Here is an 18,342-nt window from a genome sequence, read left to right on the forward strand (position 1 = left end):
GGTGTGGATTACTTCTTGGCGTCTTTGGGCTTGTCCTTTTCCGCTGCTACAGCTGCAGCTGCAGGCTTCTTGACTTCTTTCTCGTCATCGTCATCATCGCTATCATCATCATCGTCATCGTCGTTGTCGTCGTCCTCATCGTCATCGTCTTCATCCTCGTCCTCTTCTTCGTCGCTATCGTCGTCCGAGTCGTCATCAGAGTCCTTCTTCTCTGCCTTCTTCTCAAGCTCAGGTTCCTCCTTGATCGCTGTCTTGGCTTCAACAGCCTTGATCTTGTCCTTGCTCGCCGCGGAAACTGTAGCACCTTTTAGAGAGGACAGGGAACCAGCGCCTGTCTCCTTCCAAGTACCGCTCGTGGGGCTCTGGACTGCATTCTTAGCAGCATCGGTCTCTGTCCACGAACCGGACGTGGGGGACTGGAGGCCGTCGGTCTTGCTGCTGGAGGGGGTAGCCTTGGCGGGAGTCTTGGGAGTTTCCTTGCTTGCTTCCGCCTTCTCCGCGGCGGGCTTGGCGCCGTCCTTGCCGTGGACCTTTTCCCGCAGAGCCTTCAGGCGAAGGTCCTTGGCCTTCTGCGCAGCCTCATCTGCGACGGAGCGGACCGGAAGCGTCTTTTCCTCCTTCTTTGTATCTGCGGCCTTGGGCTTCTCGGCGGGCGCGGCCTTGGGTGCCGCAGCCTTAGCAGCAGCTGCTGCCGCTACGGCCTTTCCGACCGGAGATTGAGATGCTTGAGTAGGGACGGGGTTCGGGTAGATGGGTTTCTTTAGCGGAGGGTCGGGCAGCTTCTGGTGGATGCTGGGGATGGTGTTCTCGTCGTAGTAGATCTTGACATGCTCCTTGAGCTCGCCATACTCGTTCCACTCTTCAATCTCGACAATATCCTATCGCTATCGTCAGTCATATCGCATCATGGGAGGAAAAGCAAAGTTTTGGAGTCGCGCATACGCCTATGACCCAGCCCTCTTGAACCAGGCCGGGAAACTTCCTCACGCGGCCGCTCTCATCCTTTCCGGCTCTCCGGCCCCAGAGCTGGCGGGCCTTGTCGTCAAAGGCGATGTCGACGGCCTTGAAGGGGATACGGTTGGCGCGCAGGATGGTCTCGAGGCGCGAGGTGGCTGTGACGATGTGGGAGGAGCCGGCGGTGAGGGAGGTGAAGATGTAGAGGGCGGGATCGTCGTAGAAGGGGTTCGACATGCTGGAGATGGATTAGGGTGTTTATTAGTTAGGTAGGTAGATGGGTGTATTGTCGCAGTCAATAAGTGTCAGTCTTGATAGTTATTGATGGAAGAGCAAGGTTCTTGGAGCTACGTAAGCTAAGGTACAGAAGGTAATTAGGTAGCTGCATGGAAGAATAGGAGACGAGAGGGATGGAGGTCCCGTCTCCTGAGCCCCCCCAAATAATCCCAAATGAGGCTGGTGACTGGGAATGATGCGGGGGCGGGGCACAGAAGGGGTCCATCCTTCAAACTCCGAGTGCCTGAGCTGAGTTGAATCTCAGGTACCAGCCGTTTCTGATGACGAAATAGCAGGGAGACGAGTTCCAAAGAGTCAATTTTGAATGGGAATGGATGTAGTTGTCTGCATTGGCCTGCCATCTGGAGGTTGAACAGTTTAAGCCGCGCAATCCCTTGTACCAGCTCCAACATTGGACGTCATAGACATTTGCCCAGATGGCTGGCTTCCCCCAGTTGCGTTGCCCACACCTACAAAGAGGTTCCTACAAAGAGGTTGGTGATGGGCCTCATGCCTTTATAGATGCCTCACAGGATAACTACCTAACAAGTTGTCCTATTTTTGGGTGGTAAACACGTTATCGTCTTCTCCTTGCATACCTGTGTTGGTACGGTATCTTTTCTCTGCAGACACAGACTCGTATTGAGCTGGCTAAAGCTGCACAAGGAAGGGGCGTCTTCCCCACCATTCGTCAGCTCTCCCTTCCTTCATCCTTCTGTTTTTTTCGTCTCCAACCCATCTCTTTCTCCTCTTCTATTTTTCACCTTGAATCCTGTTTTCCATCTTCTCAATCTTGATCATCTCCTCGTTCATGCCTGGAAGATCCCTTCACCGCAAGCGTCATCTACCTAGAGCCCGCAGCCGAACCCACACCGACTCCTCATTACAGTACCTATATTGGGAGACCACCCAAAAATGGCAGCAATTTACGCATGGACAACGCAGCACAGCACATCTTTCTCGTTCCCGTGACGCGGGCTGAAACGCTTCGCGGGCAAATCACCAACTCTCCTGCGCCAAGTCCATCGCCAGAGGCCAGCAGTCTTCCAAGTTCAAGACATTGAGGTAAAGATAGCCAAGTGGCCTGTACCATACTGTACCCTCTGCCGCCGCAAGCAAACCCTTGAGAGCTGAGCTGAGCCCACGGCACAATAACCTCGTGTCGATCCCCGCCCCCATCTATTTATCGATACGGGGGACTGCAGATGATAGTCGCATCTCTCCCTGATCCTGGCTTAGGACGACCGAGATTAGAAGTCTACCTACAGAGTGTCGTTCCCCATTCGCATTTCCCCTCATGCTGTGTACAGACGGTATTGCGGCTCACAACATCGGTGAGAGGATGCCGCTAAACAGCCTGGTCTTGCTGTGTCGCTCCGCTCCCAACACGCCGGCCCCTGACTAGCCATTTGCCTCTTGTCTTGGCTCTCGGTGTGGCTGCCAGTCAGTACTGGTCCGCAGTGGACTCTCTGGCTGGTAGCCCAAACCTTGCGCACACACTTTAGCCTAGACATGCAAACGGTCGCATGTCCCTCACCACAAGCGCAGGTGCTTGACTCGACTCGAGAGGGGCATCTCAAGATGAGACTCTTCTGCTACTAGCAACTGGCCATCGCCTTGACGCTGCATGGCGGGATAATTACGTCGTCAGAGGCGTCCGGGCCAAGCGTTTCAGAGCCTTGGCCGGGGAACAGCATCGTGGGACGCTGGACACGACGCCCCTGGGCCTTGCCATGGGTCTTGGAAATTGAATGTCCGGCGATGCAACCGAATATCTTAATCAACTGTCTTAGCTGCATCGGGGGGCCAGGTCAGGGTCACACAAGACCTGGCCGTGCAAAATTTTCACCTCTTTTCTTGGCTCACATGGACTCTAGTTTCTCTCCCTCGGCTCGAAATGCGTGGTTTAGACTTTGACCTCTCTCTCGACGACTTACGAGCCGTTTCTTTTCAACTCACCAGGACGACATTGGCTAGCCGCGGTCCCACCACCTCAGGACACACAAACCACGCAAAAGGAGAGTGCTAAAAAGAGTGTCATTGTGCTGGCCAGGCTCCGAGACCCATCAAGCCCCCAGCGAAACGTGGCCATGTCAACGAGCGCAATATCTGATTGGTGCGCTGGCAGGAGCCGAAGGCCTATGCCAGGGCTACCCAGCAGCCGAAGCGCCCTTGCAGGGAGCGGACCGGGGCCTGAGCAAAGTTTGACCGGGATGAGGGCTCTAGCTCAGGAACAAGCCAGTCAGAGATGCAGCCACGAAGGCATTCCGCGATCCTCGGCCGGGTTGCCGCCTTCTCTTGGACCCAATCATGACATTGCGAAGGGGATGCAGGGTACCATTCTGGGAGCAAGATTGCCTGGATGCCGGGGCTAGGTCGAACTTCCAGGGACCGGTAGCAGTGCCAACCAACCGGGGGCGATGAGGTGACAGCGCACCAGAAGGATTCTCGGCGGGTTGACGAAGGGGGCCCGGAGCCTCTGTAAGCAGAGATTTCGCTCGCCCTGCCAGATGCGAAAACTACAAGTCAGGCTGGATATCCGCCCTCCACACCTTGTTTTGTTTCCCTCCTGTTTCTCTCCTCACCTTGCGCTTGTACTGTCTCGACGACACTTCTGCAGCTTCGTGCTAGACCTTCATTTCCAAACGGTTCTTGATACACAATCTTTGTGCCTTGCACGACTCTCTCCTTTTTGCTCAACGCAATAAACAAGAATCGCTTTCGACTTTACTTCGAGTCAACACCGTCTTTTTCAGACATCAACAAAGCACTCACTGTACTTTTGACCAAAACATCAAAATGCGCTTCACCATCTTCACCGTCGTCGCCGCTGGCGCTTCTCTCTCCGCTGCCCAGGACTACGGCCTGCCTTCAACCACCACTCTGACCTCTACCACCACCAGGGTCCTCACTCTCACCCAGTGCAACCCTACTGTGTCGGACTGCCCTTACCGCACCACCACCTCGACCGAGGTTCTGGTTGAGACTTCTACTGCTCAGGTTGAGACTACTTCTGAGGCCGAGACCACTTCGTCCGAGGTTGAGACTTCGACCTCTGTCTACGTCCCTCCTACCACCACCTCGATCGAGATCCCCGTTGTCAACACCACCACTTCCACTTCCACCTCTAGCACCAGCACCAAGAAGGTCCCCAGCGTGAAGACGACCTTCTACCCTGCTGGCAACACCACCACCAAGGCTGGCCCTACTGCTCCCGTCACCCGCACCACCAAGCTTAACGTTCCTGGCACTAACGTGCCTGAGTACCCCGAGAACCCTGAGAACCCCCCTACCGTCCCCAGCGGTGGCTCTCCTTCTGAGTCTGCTCCTGTCACCGTTCCCACTGCCGCTGCCAACGGTCTCGTTGCCTCGTCTGGCTTCCTGGGTGCCGCCCTTGTGGCTGCTTTCGTTGCCCTCTACTAGATGCCTCATCCATTCTTGGACTGATGATCTAGTTGTAGGTGTGCAAGCATCTGCCCCTTTCAACTTCTTGTGAATACCTTTTTTGAACTTCTCTGGGGACGGACGTTTGGAGACCATTTTATTTGAGCGGACATATTTCTGGGGAGGCAACTCTTTTCAACAACAAACAACCTGGCGGCTACTGCGTAGCAGTCTTTGATCCCTTGCAGGTCATCGGAACCGGCGCATGGATACCAGCGTGGAGTTTTCTGAGGCACGGTTTGTAGATGTGACTATCTACATGCGCGTTGCTTGGTCTGGGGATGGATACCTCGGGACATTTTGGAGTATAGATAACAGTATACAATACAAACAAAGATACATACATGTGATTCTAGTCGTGGAATTGATCCCAAATCAGTGATGCTCTGCGATAAGCCTCGAACATAGAATGACCCTGACGAGCTGACTCAGGTCTGTATGGAACATGCACATTCCGCCTCGCAAGCCCCAGACAAGGTAAGCTGAGGTGGTACGCACCCATGCACGCGTTCCTCTTTTTTTTTCATTGTGGTATCCAACCAAGACAAGACAGTCAATGTCATCCAGACGCATGAGTGTAACCATACTCGCATGTCGAATAGACCTGAGTCTCTCCTCATCCATGTCATGCTGAGACAAGCACACACACGCGCGCACATACACACAAACATGCATCTTAGCCATCTCCACGGCGGATATTAAATATCCGGCATGTGGGTGAGGGCGATCCTTCTCACGTGGCCACCGACAAGAGAGGTAGAACTACCTAACCTATTATCATGCACACACGAGCTGCTGTGACGAGTTTTTGCCCCCCCCCTTCTCACCGTCGGGCTGATGGTCGTTTCTGGCTTGCTGCATATGCAAAAGGCTCTGTGTGGGTGCCCGCATTGATGTTTGCTCACTCAGCCGCACAGGGAAGACAGACGGATGATTGCTTGAAGCCAACAAAGAGGAGGAATAATAACGTCAACACAACCAACGGTGAGGCTCTACCGAACTAGCCTCATTCTATGGGTACTCATTGCATGTGCCACGGACCGACAACAAGCCACCTTGACGGGACCGTCGGAGTTTGGCTCCGCCTCCGCTCTCCGCTCCGGCAGAGGCTTTTCTCAACGGCCGTCCGAGAGCAATTGTCATGTATTACAAACCGACATGAATGGCTCGATTTGCATCAATATGACCTGAAATGACTCAAGCAGCTTTCTCCCATCAAGATCGGCCCAGTCAGAACCCCAGCACATGTCTCGGAATACCCATCACCTAAAAAAGGGGTCCCCTCTCAGACCCAAGTCCTTGGAGACGGACTCGCCAAGATTAGGGATGATTGTTTCTCCCTTTTTTGGCCTCTCTCTGGATTCTCGTAAATATACATGTGTATATACGTATATACACATGTAGGTATATGAGGCTGGCGGTGGGAATGTGCCAGAGCTGCATTGGGTGTGATATGCCGCTCTGACACAAGTCTTCCCGCTCCCTAGTCTCCCAACTTGTTTAATATCTCCCGAGTAAGTTTTGCTGTAGATCCCCTCATGTCGTTTTTTTCTTTTTTGCTTTTTCCTCTTTTCTCCTCTTCTCGGCATCCGTTAAACGTCCGTCCCCCGGTCTTCCCCGTCATGTACGGTCACTCGACGGTCCGCATTGGACCCCGATGGACACGCGGCTCCGGACTTCAAGACTCCCTCGCTTGGACGTCGAGTCGTGCTAACTGCACGTGAAGCTAGAGGCTATCAACATGTCACCCGCACAGGCTGGCGCTCGGGGGAATGTGCCTGGGTCTGAGGCTTGGTTAGGTCCATGTTAGCGTCGTGATTCTCCGTCTTAGTTCTCCTCCGGGACTGCGACTAGCCTGTCGATGAACCGGCAGCCGGAGCGGGTCGCTTGGCTCCCCGGTCGGTTCGACTCAACCACGGCCCTCCCTCCAGCCTCACTGGCCCCGGCTCGACTGCTTGTTTCGCTTCCTCGACCCGGTAGCGTGGTCTTCATGTGGGATTACCACGGGAGTAGACGCCGTGGCTGAATCCTCTCCGGTATTAGAGTCGGCATTATCAAACGTTTGCAGAGTAGTAAGGTAGTTGGTTGCCCTATTGCTATTACACACCATTCCCATGCATCCTTGGTTGTCCTTGTGAGTACTGATATCCCCGTTTGATCATTCCACCATCCTAGCCCACCCATTGTCGCCTCTGTCGTTGTTGTGAAATCTATCGTCTTTTGTTTGCCTTTGCTTCTCCTCAGTGTTGTTGTGGTCTTATCCTCCCTCGACCCCCCCTGGTCCTCCACCCGCGTCATCATTCCATACCCCGAACCCTCCCTCAGCTCAGCTGTCGGTATGGCGGCAGTTGACCCCCCCAGACACGTGGGCATCACGGTTTTGCCTGGGTTTCCTTGGCTGAGACCCTGTCTTATTGGGGGACGGTCCCACCCGCTACCACTCCCGCGTATCTGTCCCGTTGCTCCGGGTCCAACTTCTTAGCTCGCTTTTGCTGTGTCCTTGGCGTTCTTGCCTCTTGTTAATGATATGAGTTCTTGAGATCTGGGACCCGGAGCCGGTGCGGGGGCCAAGACGTGTCGTCTTCCAGCCCCGGAGACTGAAGAGGATACTCCATGGGCCGTGAGACGCTAAATATCGGCATCTCCGTTCAAGAGCATTGCCCCTGCGCGCACATCTGACAGAGGGTGCTGTTGGGCTGAGCAAGGTTGTAACAATTGTGAACGGAGCTATGTCCGCAGAGGCCGTTGGCTGAGTTGACCGGGCCCTGCAGCTCTCGTACCGACTTTGCGTTGGTTGAAGGTGGCATCATGTCCCAGCAGGCCTGTCTTGATTTGCTCTTGGTCATTGGAGTTGCCACCGCTGTCATGGAGCACTGTGTCGATTTCAATGGCCCGTGTGAGTGAGTCGTTGTGTCTTGTTGACTCGTGTCGGATACGAATATAGGTACAAGTGATAGATTTCGGCCTTCCGTAGAGGGGGAAGCCTACCCCTAATATACCAGTCGAGGAATCGACAAGTTGTCCCTTAGTGCAGCACGAGGACGAGGACGATGACGACAAGGACCCTCTCTGCTTATACTCAGACGACCAGGGAAGAGGCTCTTGACAAATGTGACTTGCTTTAACGGTTGGTAACTGGAAGGGGGCTGACTGTGATTATGTAGGGCTGAACTGGACTGGACTGACGAAAGAACGAACGACTTGCAGAGGCACAGCGCGCTCTCATACCCAGAGCCCGTTTAGCGGGACTCTCGGCTTTTATGGATATTGGCTCGTAGCCCTGACGGGGGTCTCTGGGCCCCGGAATGCTGTGGCCTTGGAGAGGGGAGGGGAGGGGAGGGGGGACCCTCAGTTGGCCCTCTCTACTCTGTCCATCATCGTCATCGGACGAGTTTCCTCCTCTCTCTTTTCTCAACGCCGTCTTACTTGCGAGTCCAACTCCATGCTGAGACGGCCGCAGGAGAGACGATGCAGCCTGTGCCCCGAGCGACTGGTACTCAGCGTTCCAGTGTCGCCAGGCACGCCATGTAGTTGGCTGGAAAATCCTCCGCCCTGCGCATCCCAGGTTGGTGGGTGGTGGTGGGTGGTGGTGGTCTTACCAGGTGTCTCAGTCCCTTTGTTTCTGGAAGCCACCCTGCCCTGCTGTGATTCAACCTCAGCTCCAAGCTACCATGTCAACAATGGGATGAGCACTACGTAGCAAACAGCAGGAGGCCAGCAGAGCAGGGCACGAGAGGACATGTCAGGCCCCGGTGCAGTAAGGGCAGCGATGCGATGTGATGGAGATTCCGCTCCTTTGTCCTTGGCGATGCGACGGCGAGGTTACTACCGGACCTCTGTTCTCCTCTCCTGCACTGCACTGCACCGAGTATGTGACGCAGCAACGGATGCCTGCGTTCCATCGGGGGTGGCGCGAGCAGGAACACCATCTCTGCTCGTTCCAGCCGCCTCAAACCTGAGCATAGTACCTATGCACCTATGTCCCGCCTACAGCCACCTTGGGCGAGTGACGAGGGAATTGCATGACGGATGACGAGAGGCGCATCGTCCAGAGCCTGCACTGCACTGCACTGCAGTTCCCTGTACGCCTCGACTGGTTTGCACGAGTTGCAGCGCCCTCAAGGTCCCGGCATCCAACAGCTTGGCCATTCCCCCGCAACTTGACACGTCCAGAGAGCCTAGCCGGGGGTCTTTTATCCCAGCATTGCGTCAATACTGCTGGCGAAAAGGTGACATGGGCTCTGGAAACTGATATCTGACTGCTCCTAGGACCTCGCTATTGGATACTCGTGTGGGGGATGGTCCATGAGGGGACACATTTGCCGGCCAGATTCGCCCATTTCTGGTCCCTCGTTTGCAATTTTTTTCCTGCCGCGACCCGCTACTTCTGTCTGTATCCATGGTCTGTTTGCTGCGTCTCATGCTGCGGGCCCTCTCGGCCGACAACGACGGCCTCCGCCAAAACGGGTTGAGGTTGAAAGTAGCGCCTCATTCTCGTGCAGAGCCACAAATCCCTGGGCCGGGGGCGGCCACTTGAAACTACACCAAGTGATCGGGAGACGGCCTTATCTCAAAGCTTCATAGCGTCCGTCAAGCTGCATTGATCCACCAAGATCGATCCTCCCTGGCCTGCGGTTGGACGCACCTGACCCCTGTCTGTTTGTGTTACACACAGCAAGAGTTTCCCGGGTGTCGTGATGAGAGTGAGATGCGTGTGACAACATGTTTCCTGTTTCGATTACCTGGACGCCCCGGTACCCTCCCAGACTGACTACCCAAAGCGTTGAGAACCCGGCCCTGGTGATGGCGATGGTGATGGCGATGGCGACTACCACGCCCGTCTCGATTATGGTGGAGTCTGCGTGTGACAGCCCAGCAGACGTCTTTGCCGCCGGCAAAGACCGCCTGGTTGATGACATACCATACGCCGCATCAGGTGGTTGGCCGAGGTAATTTCATGGGTGAGATTTCCGACTACTATGTAGCATGCGTGAGAATCCGAAAAAGACGGACTGCTTGCCACGGCTCGTGAGGACATGGGACAGGGCACCAACGGAGCGGTCCATATCCATACCAAGAGCAGGGTTGTTGTTGTCTAGGATCCAGCCCAGGCCAGGCATTTCCAAGCCACTCATGTCGTAGCATCATTTATGATCATTGTATCCATGTGTAGCTGAGATACACACCACACTCCGTCGACCTGCCAAGTTGACAATCAGTTCCCCATCTGGCATGACATGCGAAACGCAGTAGAAATCGGCTCACCTTGGTGTCGTTCAACGCAGGTCCGGGGACCCACGGCCATGTCGGCCCAGACACCTTGACATCAGCTCCATGCTCACCCGTTCCGTCCCCGTCCCCGTCCCCGCCCCGTCCAGTCGGCTCCTCGCTCCATCAGGTCGCATTGCTGGGCAGCATCGGAAGTTGACTGATGCCGGTTCCCGAATGAGATTGCGGGCCGCCGCAGTGGTCGTTGCGTCTAGCCCGCGGTCAACGGCAGAACAACTCATCTTGATATAGGCTAAGCCTGTCATGGTGTTTCTTGCTTGCCCTAGCGCCGGCCATCATCGGCCAGGAACCTTGAGAACGCCATCTCATTCGCCTGGACCGGGGTGAGATGCAACCTTCTTCCAAGATCCAACGAGGCCCGGGCGTTCTGGGTTCGCGTCTTCGAAGAAATTAAGGCATGTCTTGTGAGGGTGTCATGCAAGATAGCGGCTGCATGTCTTGGTTTCTGCCGTGTCTTCGCTGCCACTGCACTGCATGCTTCATGCGTGGTCAGGCGGGGGTGAGGTGGCAAGGACGTCGGGCATAACCTCACATATCGGATCCCCGCGTCTGAGAGTTGATGGCCCAGTGGTTTCTGTTTGTACCTGTGGGCCTGCAGCACGATCGCCATGCGACACAGTGGGTGCCGAGTGCTATAGAAGACCATAGACCACGGGGGAACGAATCCCTGAGTGAATACCCTTCGTGGATACTTGCATATTGTGTTCCCGTGACGAAGCGCATATCTCGCCATGGACCTGTCGAGAGTGTACTTGTAATCCCTCTTTGGCATCGAAAACCCCGCCATAAATCAAAATATGGCCATAGAAACTCTTTGTGGCGAGCCATGCTCTTCCTAGAATCACGGCCGCGGGGGACCGCACTCCGGTACGCTTGTTGGGCATGCAAGGTGCCGAATCTCGGCAATATGCCAACACGCACATCGTAATCGGAGACGGGCAGCCAAGAAACAGCACCAGAATGGCAGGTTGACGTCTTTTCGGCTGCATCGGTCTAAGTCGGTGGCTGTGTGAGTTGTCTCGACCACGCGGCTGCATATTCTGTTCCGTCCCATCCAGCCAGCTTCTTTTTACCTAGACCAGTCTCCACGAAGTAACATTAGTAATGCCATGGCCTGAGTGCTGTCTGTTTAGTATGCCCGCATGTTCTTGAGGGAGGTGAATGTAGTGTTGTGGCGAGTAATTGAGGTTACTAATGACCCCTTGTCAACAGAGCGAGGAGTACCTATATGTGATAACGTCAGCCTTTAGATGTCAGGTGGTTGAAAATAGAAATCACAGGCATAAACGAGTTAATCGTTGGCGGACGGGCAGAGAACATGACCAGGCCACGGATGTGGACTGGGTCTAGGTCACGATGATACTCATAAGGCCGAGGAAACACAGGGCAGTGCTGAAGATCACAAAGCATTGAGGGAACGACATGAGTTGACCAAGCTGCTGTATGCCTATTCTGGCGCCTCGTGACCTAGGAGTCGACCGGGCCTGCATTCGGATGGCGCATTGGCAAGTCGACCTGCTGTAAACTGTTAATACAATGAATATCAGTCGTGTTATACCACCTACTTCTTGCTTAGCGAGGAACAAGAACTAACCGTAGTCAGTTTCCAGCCGGTCCATTTGGATCCACAATGGTTCTTTGTGACATTCAATTGCCGGAGGGTTTGGCATGCAGGAATCGTATAATGACGTATAAGACGAAGGTCAAAAGAATGATGGTGCAGGCGGCAAGGGCACTCATGAGGTGGGTTGTGAGACACTGATGTCCCCGCTTGCTCGGGAATCGGAGCCACTTCAACCTGAAGGCTAGCGACGTGCGTGGCCTTGTTCCCTAAAATGACCAGTCAGTACATTGGAGAAAGACCCTGCGGTTGCTGCGATGAGCGTACCTTGGTAGGATCCATGCATCTCTCTCTTGGCTGCTCTAGATCGTCAGAGACGCCATACTGGAATAGGCTTGTCAGTTCGGACAGACTACTTCTTCAAGCGATGGGTCATACACTTCCGCCGATTATGAACGTCTGGACCTTGTCAGAGAATCGCACGTGGGGGGACCCTGGACGACAGATACAGTCGAGACTGTTCGGGCATGACTCTAAGGCGCCAGAGTATGGACCAAGCGAATTTTCGTCATGTACTTGGGGATCTGCGGAGACTTCTTTGGGGTCGGAGTGGATGGCCTCGGGCTGTTGTATGGAACCGTTCTCCTAGGAAGGAGAGGTCATCGGCACAGAAGCTCCATGCATGGCAGCTGTGGATCTTGAAAGTGTCAAGTACCGAGTCACGCTAATGAAGAGGACCGAGGGGGGGCCGAGTGGATGTCATTAGGGAGAGTGATCGCAAGATAAGGTGTTGCCCGTGGAGATCAAGGAAGGGTGGAAGTCGGCGAGAGTCTTGGCGTGGAATCTATAAGACTGTAGTATAGACGATGTTGCAAAGATGCAAGCTCGAGAAGTCTGAAAGAGGAGAGACTGTATATTAGAACTGCCTTGGTTGGAAGAAGCAGAATACAGGCCAACAGCTGTAGTTGAATGAGGCTGCGGATCAGAGATCGGAAGGGAAGGAAAGCAGAGGTTAGCTAGCAGGGTGCACGTGCCGTGTCACTCCATCTGCAGTCGGCAGGTAGCTACCTAATAAGGAAAGAGTAGATTAAGAGTTTGAAATTCTCCGTTACGAGGCAGGCACTTGCTCTCACTTGCCCGGGGTGGTACTTTCCAAATCCATACATGCCGCGGCCGGGTTCTTCACAAAGGGGCCCGTCATGTCTTTCTCCAACAGGCACAAGCACTAACACTAACGAGCACGATTTTGAAAAGGCTCTACGATGAGTGGAATCTGGCGGTTAATACCATTGTAATGCCGTGTTTAGTTCCTCGTGGCGAGGTCCATCGATATCCCTAGACCGTTTCTGGGTAGGGAATGACTCGCAGCTGTAGCCGACATCCAGCCTCATCGACTCGACGCCCAGGCACATTTGTTGAAAAGGTTTCAATGGATCGTGTCCGTGCCTGCCAAGAAAGGGTTTATTCTGTAGTCGCAGCGGCTTTTGATTGTTACAGACTGCCAAGCTGTTCTCGACTTTCCTGGTGGGTATTGCCTCCATCGTAGAATCAACCATCGGATGACAGCTGTCGCTGTCGCTGTCTGGAGGTATCGAAGCCTAATGCCCCGCCCCCGAAACAAGCGCTTCAAGTTCGGGGCAATCGCCTGCTTGTGTAACGCCAGCTTCAACCTCTTGACATCACCTGGGCCCGGGAATCGGGGAGCCGGCATCTCCCAGACCTCCTTTTCGGCAGAGCATTCCGAGAGCGAGGGTCTCTTCGTCATGGCTGTGACGAACCCTGAAAGTTGACGCTTTGGCTTTGGTCGCCCGCGCTCTCCTTGTCCGTGGCCACATTCTTATCTAGCTTCTGCTGCTCCTCATCGATTTTCTCCTGGTTATCATCGCCTTGAGCCTGCTCAATTTGGAGAGCAAGCACCTGAAGTTCCAGCTTCAGCACTTTGTTCTTGATCTTTCTGTTGCGCCGTCAGCCCCTTATCTTGTCAGCTTCCAGACAACCTTTGTGGCAGACTCACCCAGTTTGCAGCGCCTTTCCATCATCACTATCCTCTCCGACCTGGGCGATGGCGTCATTGAAACCGCCCGCGTCTGTTTCGGCGGCTTCTGCTGTCTCCCGTGCGGCTTTGAGGATCTCCAAATCCTGTTGACTGACTCCAGCTAGGTTCGCCCGAAATTGCTCAACCTGGGGTTTGTAAGCCCACAATCAATACGACATCGAACCTTGGCAAAAAACGGACCGGGAACTTTTCGGCGACCTCTTGGAGTGCGTTTCCTGCAACTCCATCGGAAATCTGGAACTGCGCGTAGTCCTGGACCTGCAAGACGTTGGTCTGTCTTCGGCTGGGCATCGCCGTGCTACAGGCAGCCAAAGATGCGAAAAGGATCGACTTGATCAGATGCATGATGTTGGAAGAGAGGGAGAAACGGTCGACAAAACGGTAATTCAAAGGATGTCTCCGGAGAATGCTTGGCCAGCAAGCAATATTCAAATAACAGCACTGGTTTGGGAGGAAAACCCAACAAAGACGGAGACGAAAGTTTCGAAGAATACGGCCGAACCTGCGAGCGATGATAAAAAGAAACGCAATACGCTGATTCAAGGCGCCAAGAGGAAGGTCTATATGCATTCTTGGGCAGCCTGGTGTGCGGTGGGATATCCCGTTCTCAGCATCAACCGAGGTTACGACCATTCTCAAACGTGCTCGATGAAACAAGGTCGGTACAGCAAGGCCGTCTCGGCCTCGAGAAGTTTCGAGGCCAGCCCTCAGCCACGGCCCATGACTGCTTCACGATGCCTTCAGGAGGGAACCCCAAGTTGCAGGTGTCATCCCTGATGACACAGGATCTGCGGCGGTTTGGGCGCTGGTAGGAGTGGTTGTCAGGGTGCTCTTGGCAGGGTTATGTAAGCCGAGAATCCACCCATGTCGAAGCTTGGCATCCCTCCAGTCTGGGCGGTGTCTCAGCGACCCCGGCAGCTCGGTCGTGCTTTGAGGCTATCTTTGGGGCCTGATGATGAATTTGGGGACTGGCAAAAGCTTATCTCTCCAGCCACAGAAGTCTGTGTACGGATTGGTAAGGACGGATCGTCATTTGACAGCAAACCACATCTGCGACGCCTCAAAGCTCGCTCCTCTGTTCCGGGTACGGATATAGATGGACGCCGTTATCCAAAGGCCCTCCCCACAGCGTTGGGGACCCAGTATCGGGGATATCCGACACAGTTGCAACAAGGGCTCCAGATTTGAGTTTCAATGTGGTCTGGTTTGCGGAAGCCTTACCCCGTGTTCTTGACAGCGGCTGTTCTGGAGCTCCGTGTCTTGGATTTGCTAAAATGTCTCTTTCACAGGGTACCAGACCCTAAACCTGCCAAGGGGACACATTCGGGGCCTCGGACACCGAAAGTTGTTGAGGCGGGGCAACGGAGCTTGGAAATTGGCCGGTGTTGTGTCGTCTGGACAGGTTGCGAAATACCTGCAGATAATCTTGCAGAGGCTGCTGCAGAAGGGGACGGCAGGGGCTTGATGACATCCCAAGGGTCCAATGCTACCTTAGGCGAGAGGCGCCTTTGCGAGGTAATGTTGTGCTTGCCATGGATGCTGCAAAGGGGCTCATTGAAGAGGGCTGCTAGCTTTCAATTTGATCCATTTGGGCTCAATTGATTGAAAGAGCCACGTATCCTCGAATGCGACATCAAGGGTGGCCGCCAAGGATGGGTCTGCAGTTCTGTCGCGCATAAGCTGAGCGGAGATGGAGCCAAGGCAGCTCGCAAAGCTAGGCAGCCGCGATTCCTCGTCTCGTTTTAGCCTCTCAAGAAGAAAACAATGAGGCTGATTCCAAAGTCCCGTGGCAGGGTCCCGTTTGGTTCTCGTGAGGCGCATATCAAAAGGGGGAGAGCAACAAGAAACCGAGGCTGGTGGGGGCTGGGGCCTTGGTCGGATCGACGATGAACGCAAGAATGACTGGCTGGAGTGGAATCTGTACCTGCGTATTGAGGCTGGATCGATTGGTTGTGGGTGGTGATGGATGCACACATGCAGCTGAAGCAAGCAAGTCAGTAAGCAGTTGATGCGTGTGATGGAGAAGAGCATGAACAGCAGCACAATGAATGATCAATTGACATGAATTGAAGCTTAGAATTCATTCTCTTCCATGAGACAATCACTGATCTGCCCGCCATTGAACCCCGTGGTAGCAGCCTGCAGCAGCATGCCCCTATAATTGGGCGTTGGAGAGGACACCTTAATGCTCACTACCGACGCTAATCATGGAAATCTAGGGGGGTTCGTGGCCTTTCTCAACCAATGGACGCTCCGAGAAGCTGCCGAGGACCCTGTTTTTTTCACCGCCCCTCTCTCAATTGGCAGTGACAATCCAATTGCTCTGCGCTGCTCCAGGGTCAAAGCTCCCTCCCCTTCCCCCACGAAATATCCCATCCCATCCCGTCCCCTCAAAAAAAGAGCGGACTCTCCCTCCTACCATCTTTTCCTCTCTTTTCAACATCTACGAGGTTCTGGTAAGCCATTGGGATCTGTCGACACCATGGCAAAGCCCGCCAACGTTACAGGCGCAGACTTTGAGTTTGTCAAAACTCCCGCCTACCCCAAGCCCGACTTTGACAAGCTCGAGGACTGCGGTGTTCCCACTACCAGGGTGAGTTTTTGCGCCGCTCCATGATGTTTGCTGTCCTTTTGGGAGAGTTGACGAGCTACTCCAAGCTTGGCTCGGGGTCAATTGGACCCTAATACTCTCGATATCAACGCCAATTGCCTTGTTCACCACAATTCTAACACCCGTCTTCAGTTCCCCGCCATCAAGAATGCTCCTCTTCCCGCCGACGGCTCTGGCGCCGACACCTTCAACAACTATGTCCTGATCTCCATCCTCACCATTGTGCCTTGGTACATGAGCTGGAAGGTCGGTGGTGGCTTCAAGACCACCATCTTCTTCGCTCTCATCGTTGACCTTCCCCTCCTCGCCGTCTGGTGGTTGGTCATCTCCTCCATCAGCCCCCGCAAGACTGAGAAGGTTCGCCTGCCTGGTCGCCCTGTCGAGTACTACCTCGACTTCAAGAAGGAGTCGGACCGCCTCAAGTACCGCGGCCACAACAAGATCCCCATGGAGACCTTCCACGAGATGTACTTTGACGGCGAGGTCGACTTCAAGGGTGACTGCCTCGAGGTCATGGAGTACCGCCATGACTGGGCCAGCTTCCGCTTCACCATTGGCCTCATCAAGTTCTTCCTCTTTGGCATGATCCCCGAGGTCATCATGCACACTCGTTCTCAGGGTATGTATCTGCGCTCATGACTGCTACCAACGGCGACTAACCTGGCATAGACGAGGAGCAGGTCCGTGATCACTATGACCGTGGTGATGACTTCTACGGTTGGTTCCTTGGTCCTCGCATGATCTACACCTCTGGTATCATTTCCAACATCAACCGCGAGGAGACTCTTGAGGAGCTCCAGGACAACAAGCTCACCGTCGTCTGCGAGAAGATCGGCCTGGAAGAGGGCGACAGCATGCTCGACATTGGCTGCGGCTGGGGTACCCTTGCCCGCTTTGCCAGTGAGCAGTATGGAGCTCGCGTCACCGGTGTTACTCTTGGCCGCAACCAGACCGCTTGGGGCAACAGCGCCATGCGCAAGGTTGGCATTCCTGAGGAGCAGAGCAAGATTCTCTGCATGGACTACCGTGATATTCCCGTCCCTGAGGGTGGCTACAAGAAGATTACCTCGCTCGAGATGTCTGAGCACGTTGGTATCCGTCACTTCTCCGGCTTCCTTACTCAGGTCTACAACATGCTTGACGATGATGGTGTCTTCTTCCTCCAGTACGCTGGTCTCCGCAAGGCTTGGCAGTACGAGGATTTCACCTGGGGTCTGTTCATGAACAAGTACATCTTCCCTGGTGCCGACGCCTCCACTCCTCTGGGCTGGGTTGTCGACAAGCTTGAGGGTACTGGCTTTGAGATCAAGCACATTGACACCATCGGTGTCCACTACTCTGCTACCCTCTGGAGGTGGTACCGCAACTGGATGAGCAACCGTGAGAAGGTTGAGGCCAAGTACGGCAAGCGATGGTTCCGCGTAAGTTGATTCCTGGCGGTGTTGCAAGATAATGAAATGCTAATTGACGTACAGATCTGGGAGTACTTCCTTGCCTACTCCACCATCATCTCTCGCCAGGGCAGTGCTACTTGCTTCCAGATCACTCTGGTCAAGAACATCAACTCGACACACCGAATTGAGGGTGTCCCCACCCAGTTCGCCCTGTCGGATGCTCTCAACAACAGCCGGGCCGACATTGAGGCCTGGGCCGCCAAGAACAACGTCAAGACTCCTGCTGAGTACCTGTAAAGGTGCAGCTGAGAGATTGACGCGAGCCCCTCGCGAGCTGCTGAGAATGCAGCAAGGTGTCCAACTGGGATGCCCGACGAGAACCAGGGATCGAATTGTCACTTGGTTGATGACGGAAATTGGGAATTAGATCTATCCATATAAATGTCCCAGATTGCGCCCCCTTGGCCGATTGACTCGGTCAGGGCTGGTCCAGATGTGACTGGGAAGTTTCATGTTTCTTTACGACGATAGACGTGATAACGGCAGCGTTGAGGGAGGATATGAGACAGCAGAGCTGATAGAGTGCTACGGCACAATGATGAATTGAAAAGTTTTGACGGTGCTTGTGTCTTGAATTGAGTGTAGGGTGAAGTTGTCATAGGGTTGAAGTCAGAGCGCCATGGCTGGTCATGACACCTCAGCCTCACCTCCAATGCCTCAAACTGTGGCGTCAATTCTTCACCTTGAAAAATCCATT

At 54.3% G+C, this 18,342-nt stretch overlaps 4 protein-coding genes across 4 annotated transcripts; 2 read left to right on the plus strand and 2 right to left on the minus strand.

The window, feature by feature from the left end:
- Positions 1–8: 8 nt before the first annotated feature.
- On the minus strand, positions 9–1,191 carry NCS54_01031000 (Hypothetical protein; the record flags this gene model as incomplete). Its single annotated transcript, XM_053155624.1, has 2 exons — positions 9–878; positions 943–1,191. 2 exons carry the CDS (start codon positions 1,189–1,191, stop codon positions 9–11), a joined length of 1,119 nt encoding a protein of 372 aa, XP_053011599.1.
- Positions 1,192–4,029: 2,838 nt separating this feature from the next.
- NCS54_01031100 (Hypothetical protein) lies at positions 4,030–4,653 on the plus strand (the record flags this gene model as incomplete). The annotated part of the gene is made up of 1 exon (XM_053155625.1): positions 4,030–4,653. One exon carries the CDS (start codon positions 4,030–4,032, stop codon positions 4,651–4,653), a length of 624 nt encoding a protein of 207 aa, XP_053011600.1.
- An 8,632-nt stretch (positions 4,654–13,285) lies between these two features.
- NCS54_01031200 (Hypothetical protein) lies at positions 13,286–14,213 on the minus strand (the record flags this gene model as incomplete). The annotated part of the gene is made up of 3 exons (XM_053155626.1): positions 13,286–13,478; positions 13,539–13,705; positions 13,761–14,213. The coding sequence occupies 3 exons, from the start codon at positions 14,211–14,213 to the stop codon at positions 13,286–13,288; spliced, it is 813 nt and encodes a 270-aa protein (XP_053011601.1).
- Positions 14,214–16,062: 1,849 nt separating this feature from the next.
- NCS54_01031300 (Sphingolipid C9-methyltransferase 2) lies at positions 16,063–17,882 on the plus strand (the record flags this gene model as incomplete). Its single annotated transcript, XM_053155627.1, has 4 exons — positions 16,063–16,173; positions 16,324–16,810; positions 16,861–17,612; positions 17,667–17,882. 4 exons carry the CDS (start codon positions 16,063–16,065, stop codon positions 17,880–17,882), a joined length of 1,566 nt encoding a protein of 521 aa, XP_053011602.1.
- Positions 17,883–18,342: the final 460 nt, after the last annotated feature.

The sequence above is a fragment of the Fusarium falciforme genome, chromosome 8 (genome assembly GCF_026873545.1).
Source record: "Fusarium falciforme chromosome 8, complete sequence".
In the NCBI taxonomy this organism is placed as follows: domain Eukaryota; kingdom Fungi; phylum Ascomycota; class Sordariomycetes; order Hypocreales; family Nectriaceae; genus Fusarium; species Fusarium falciforme.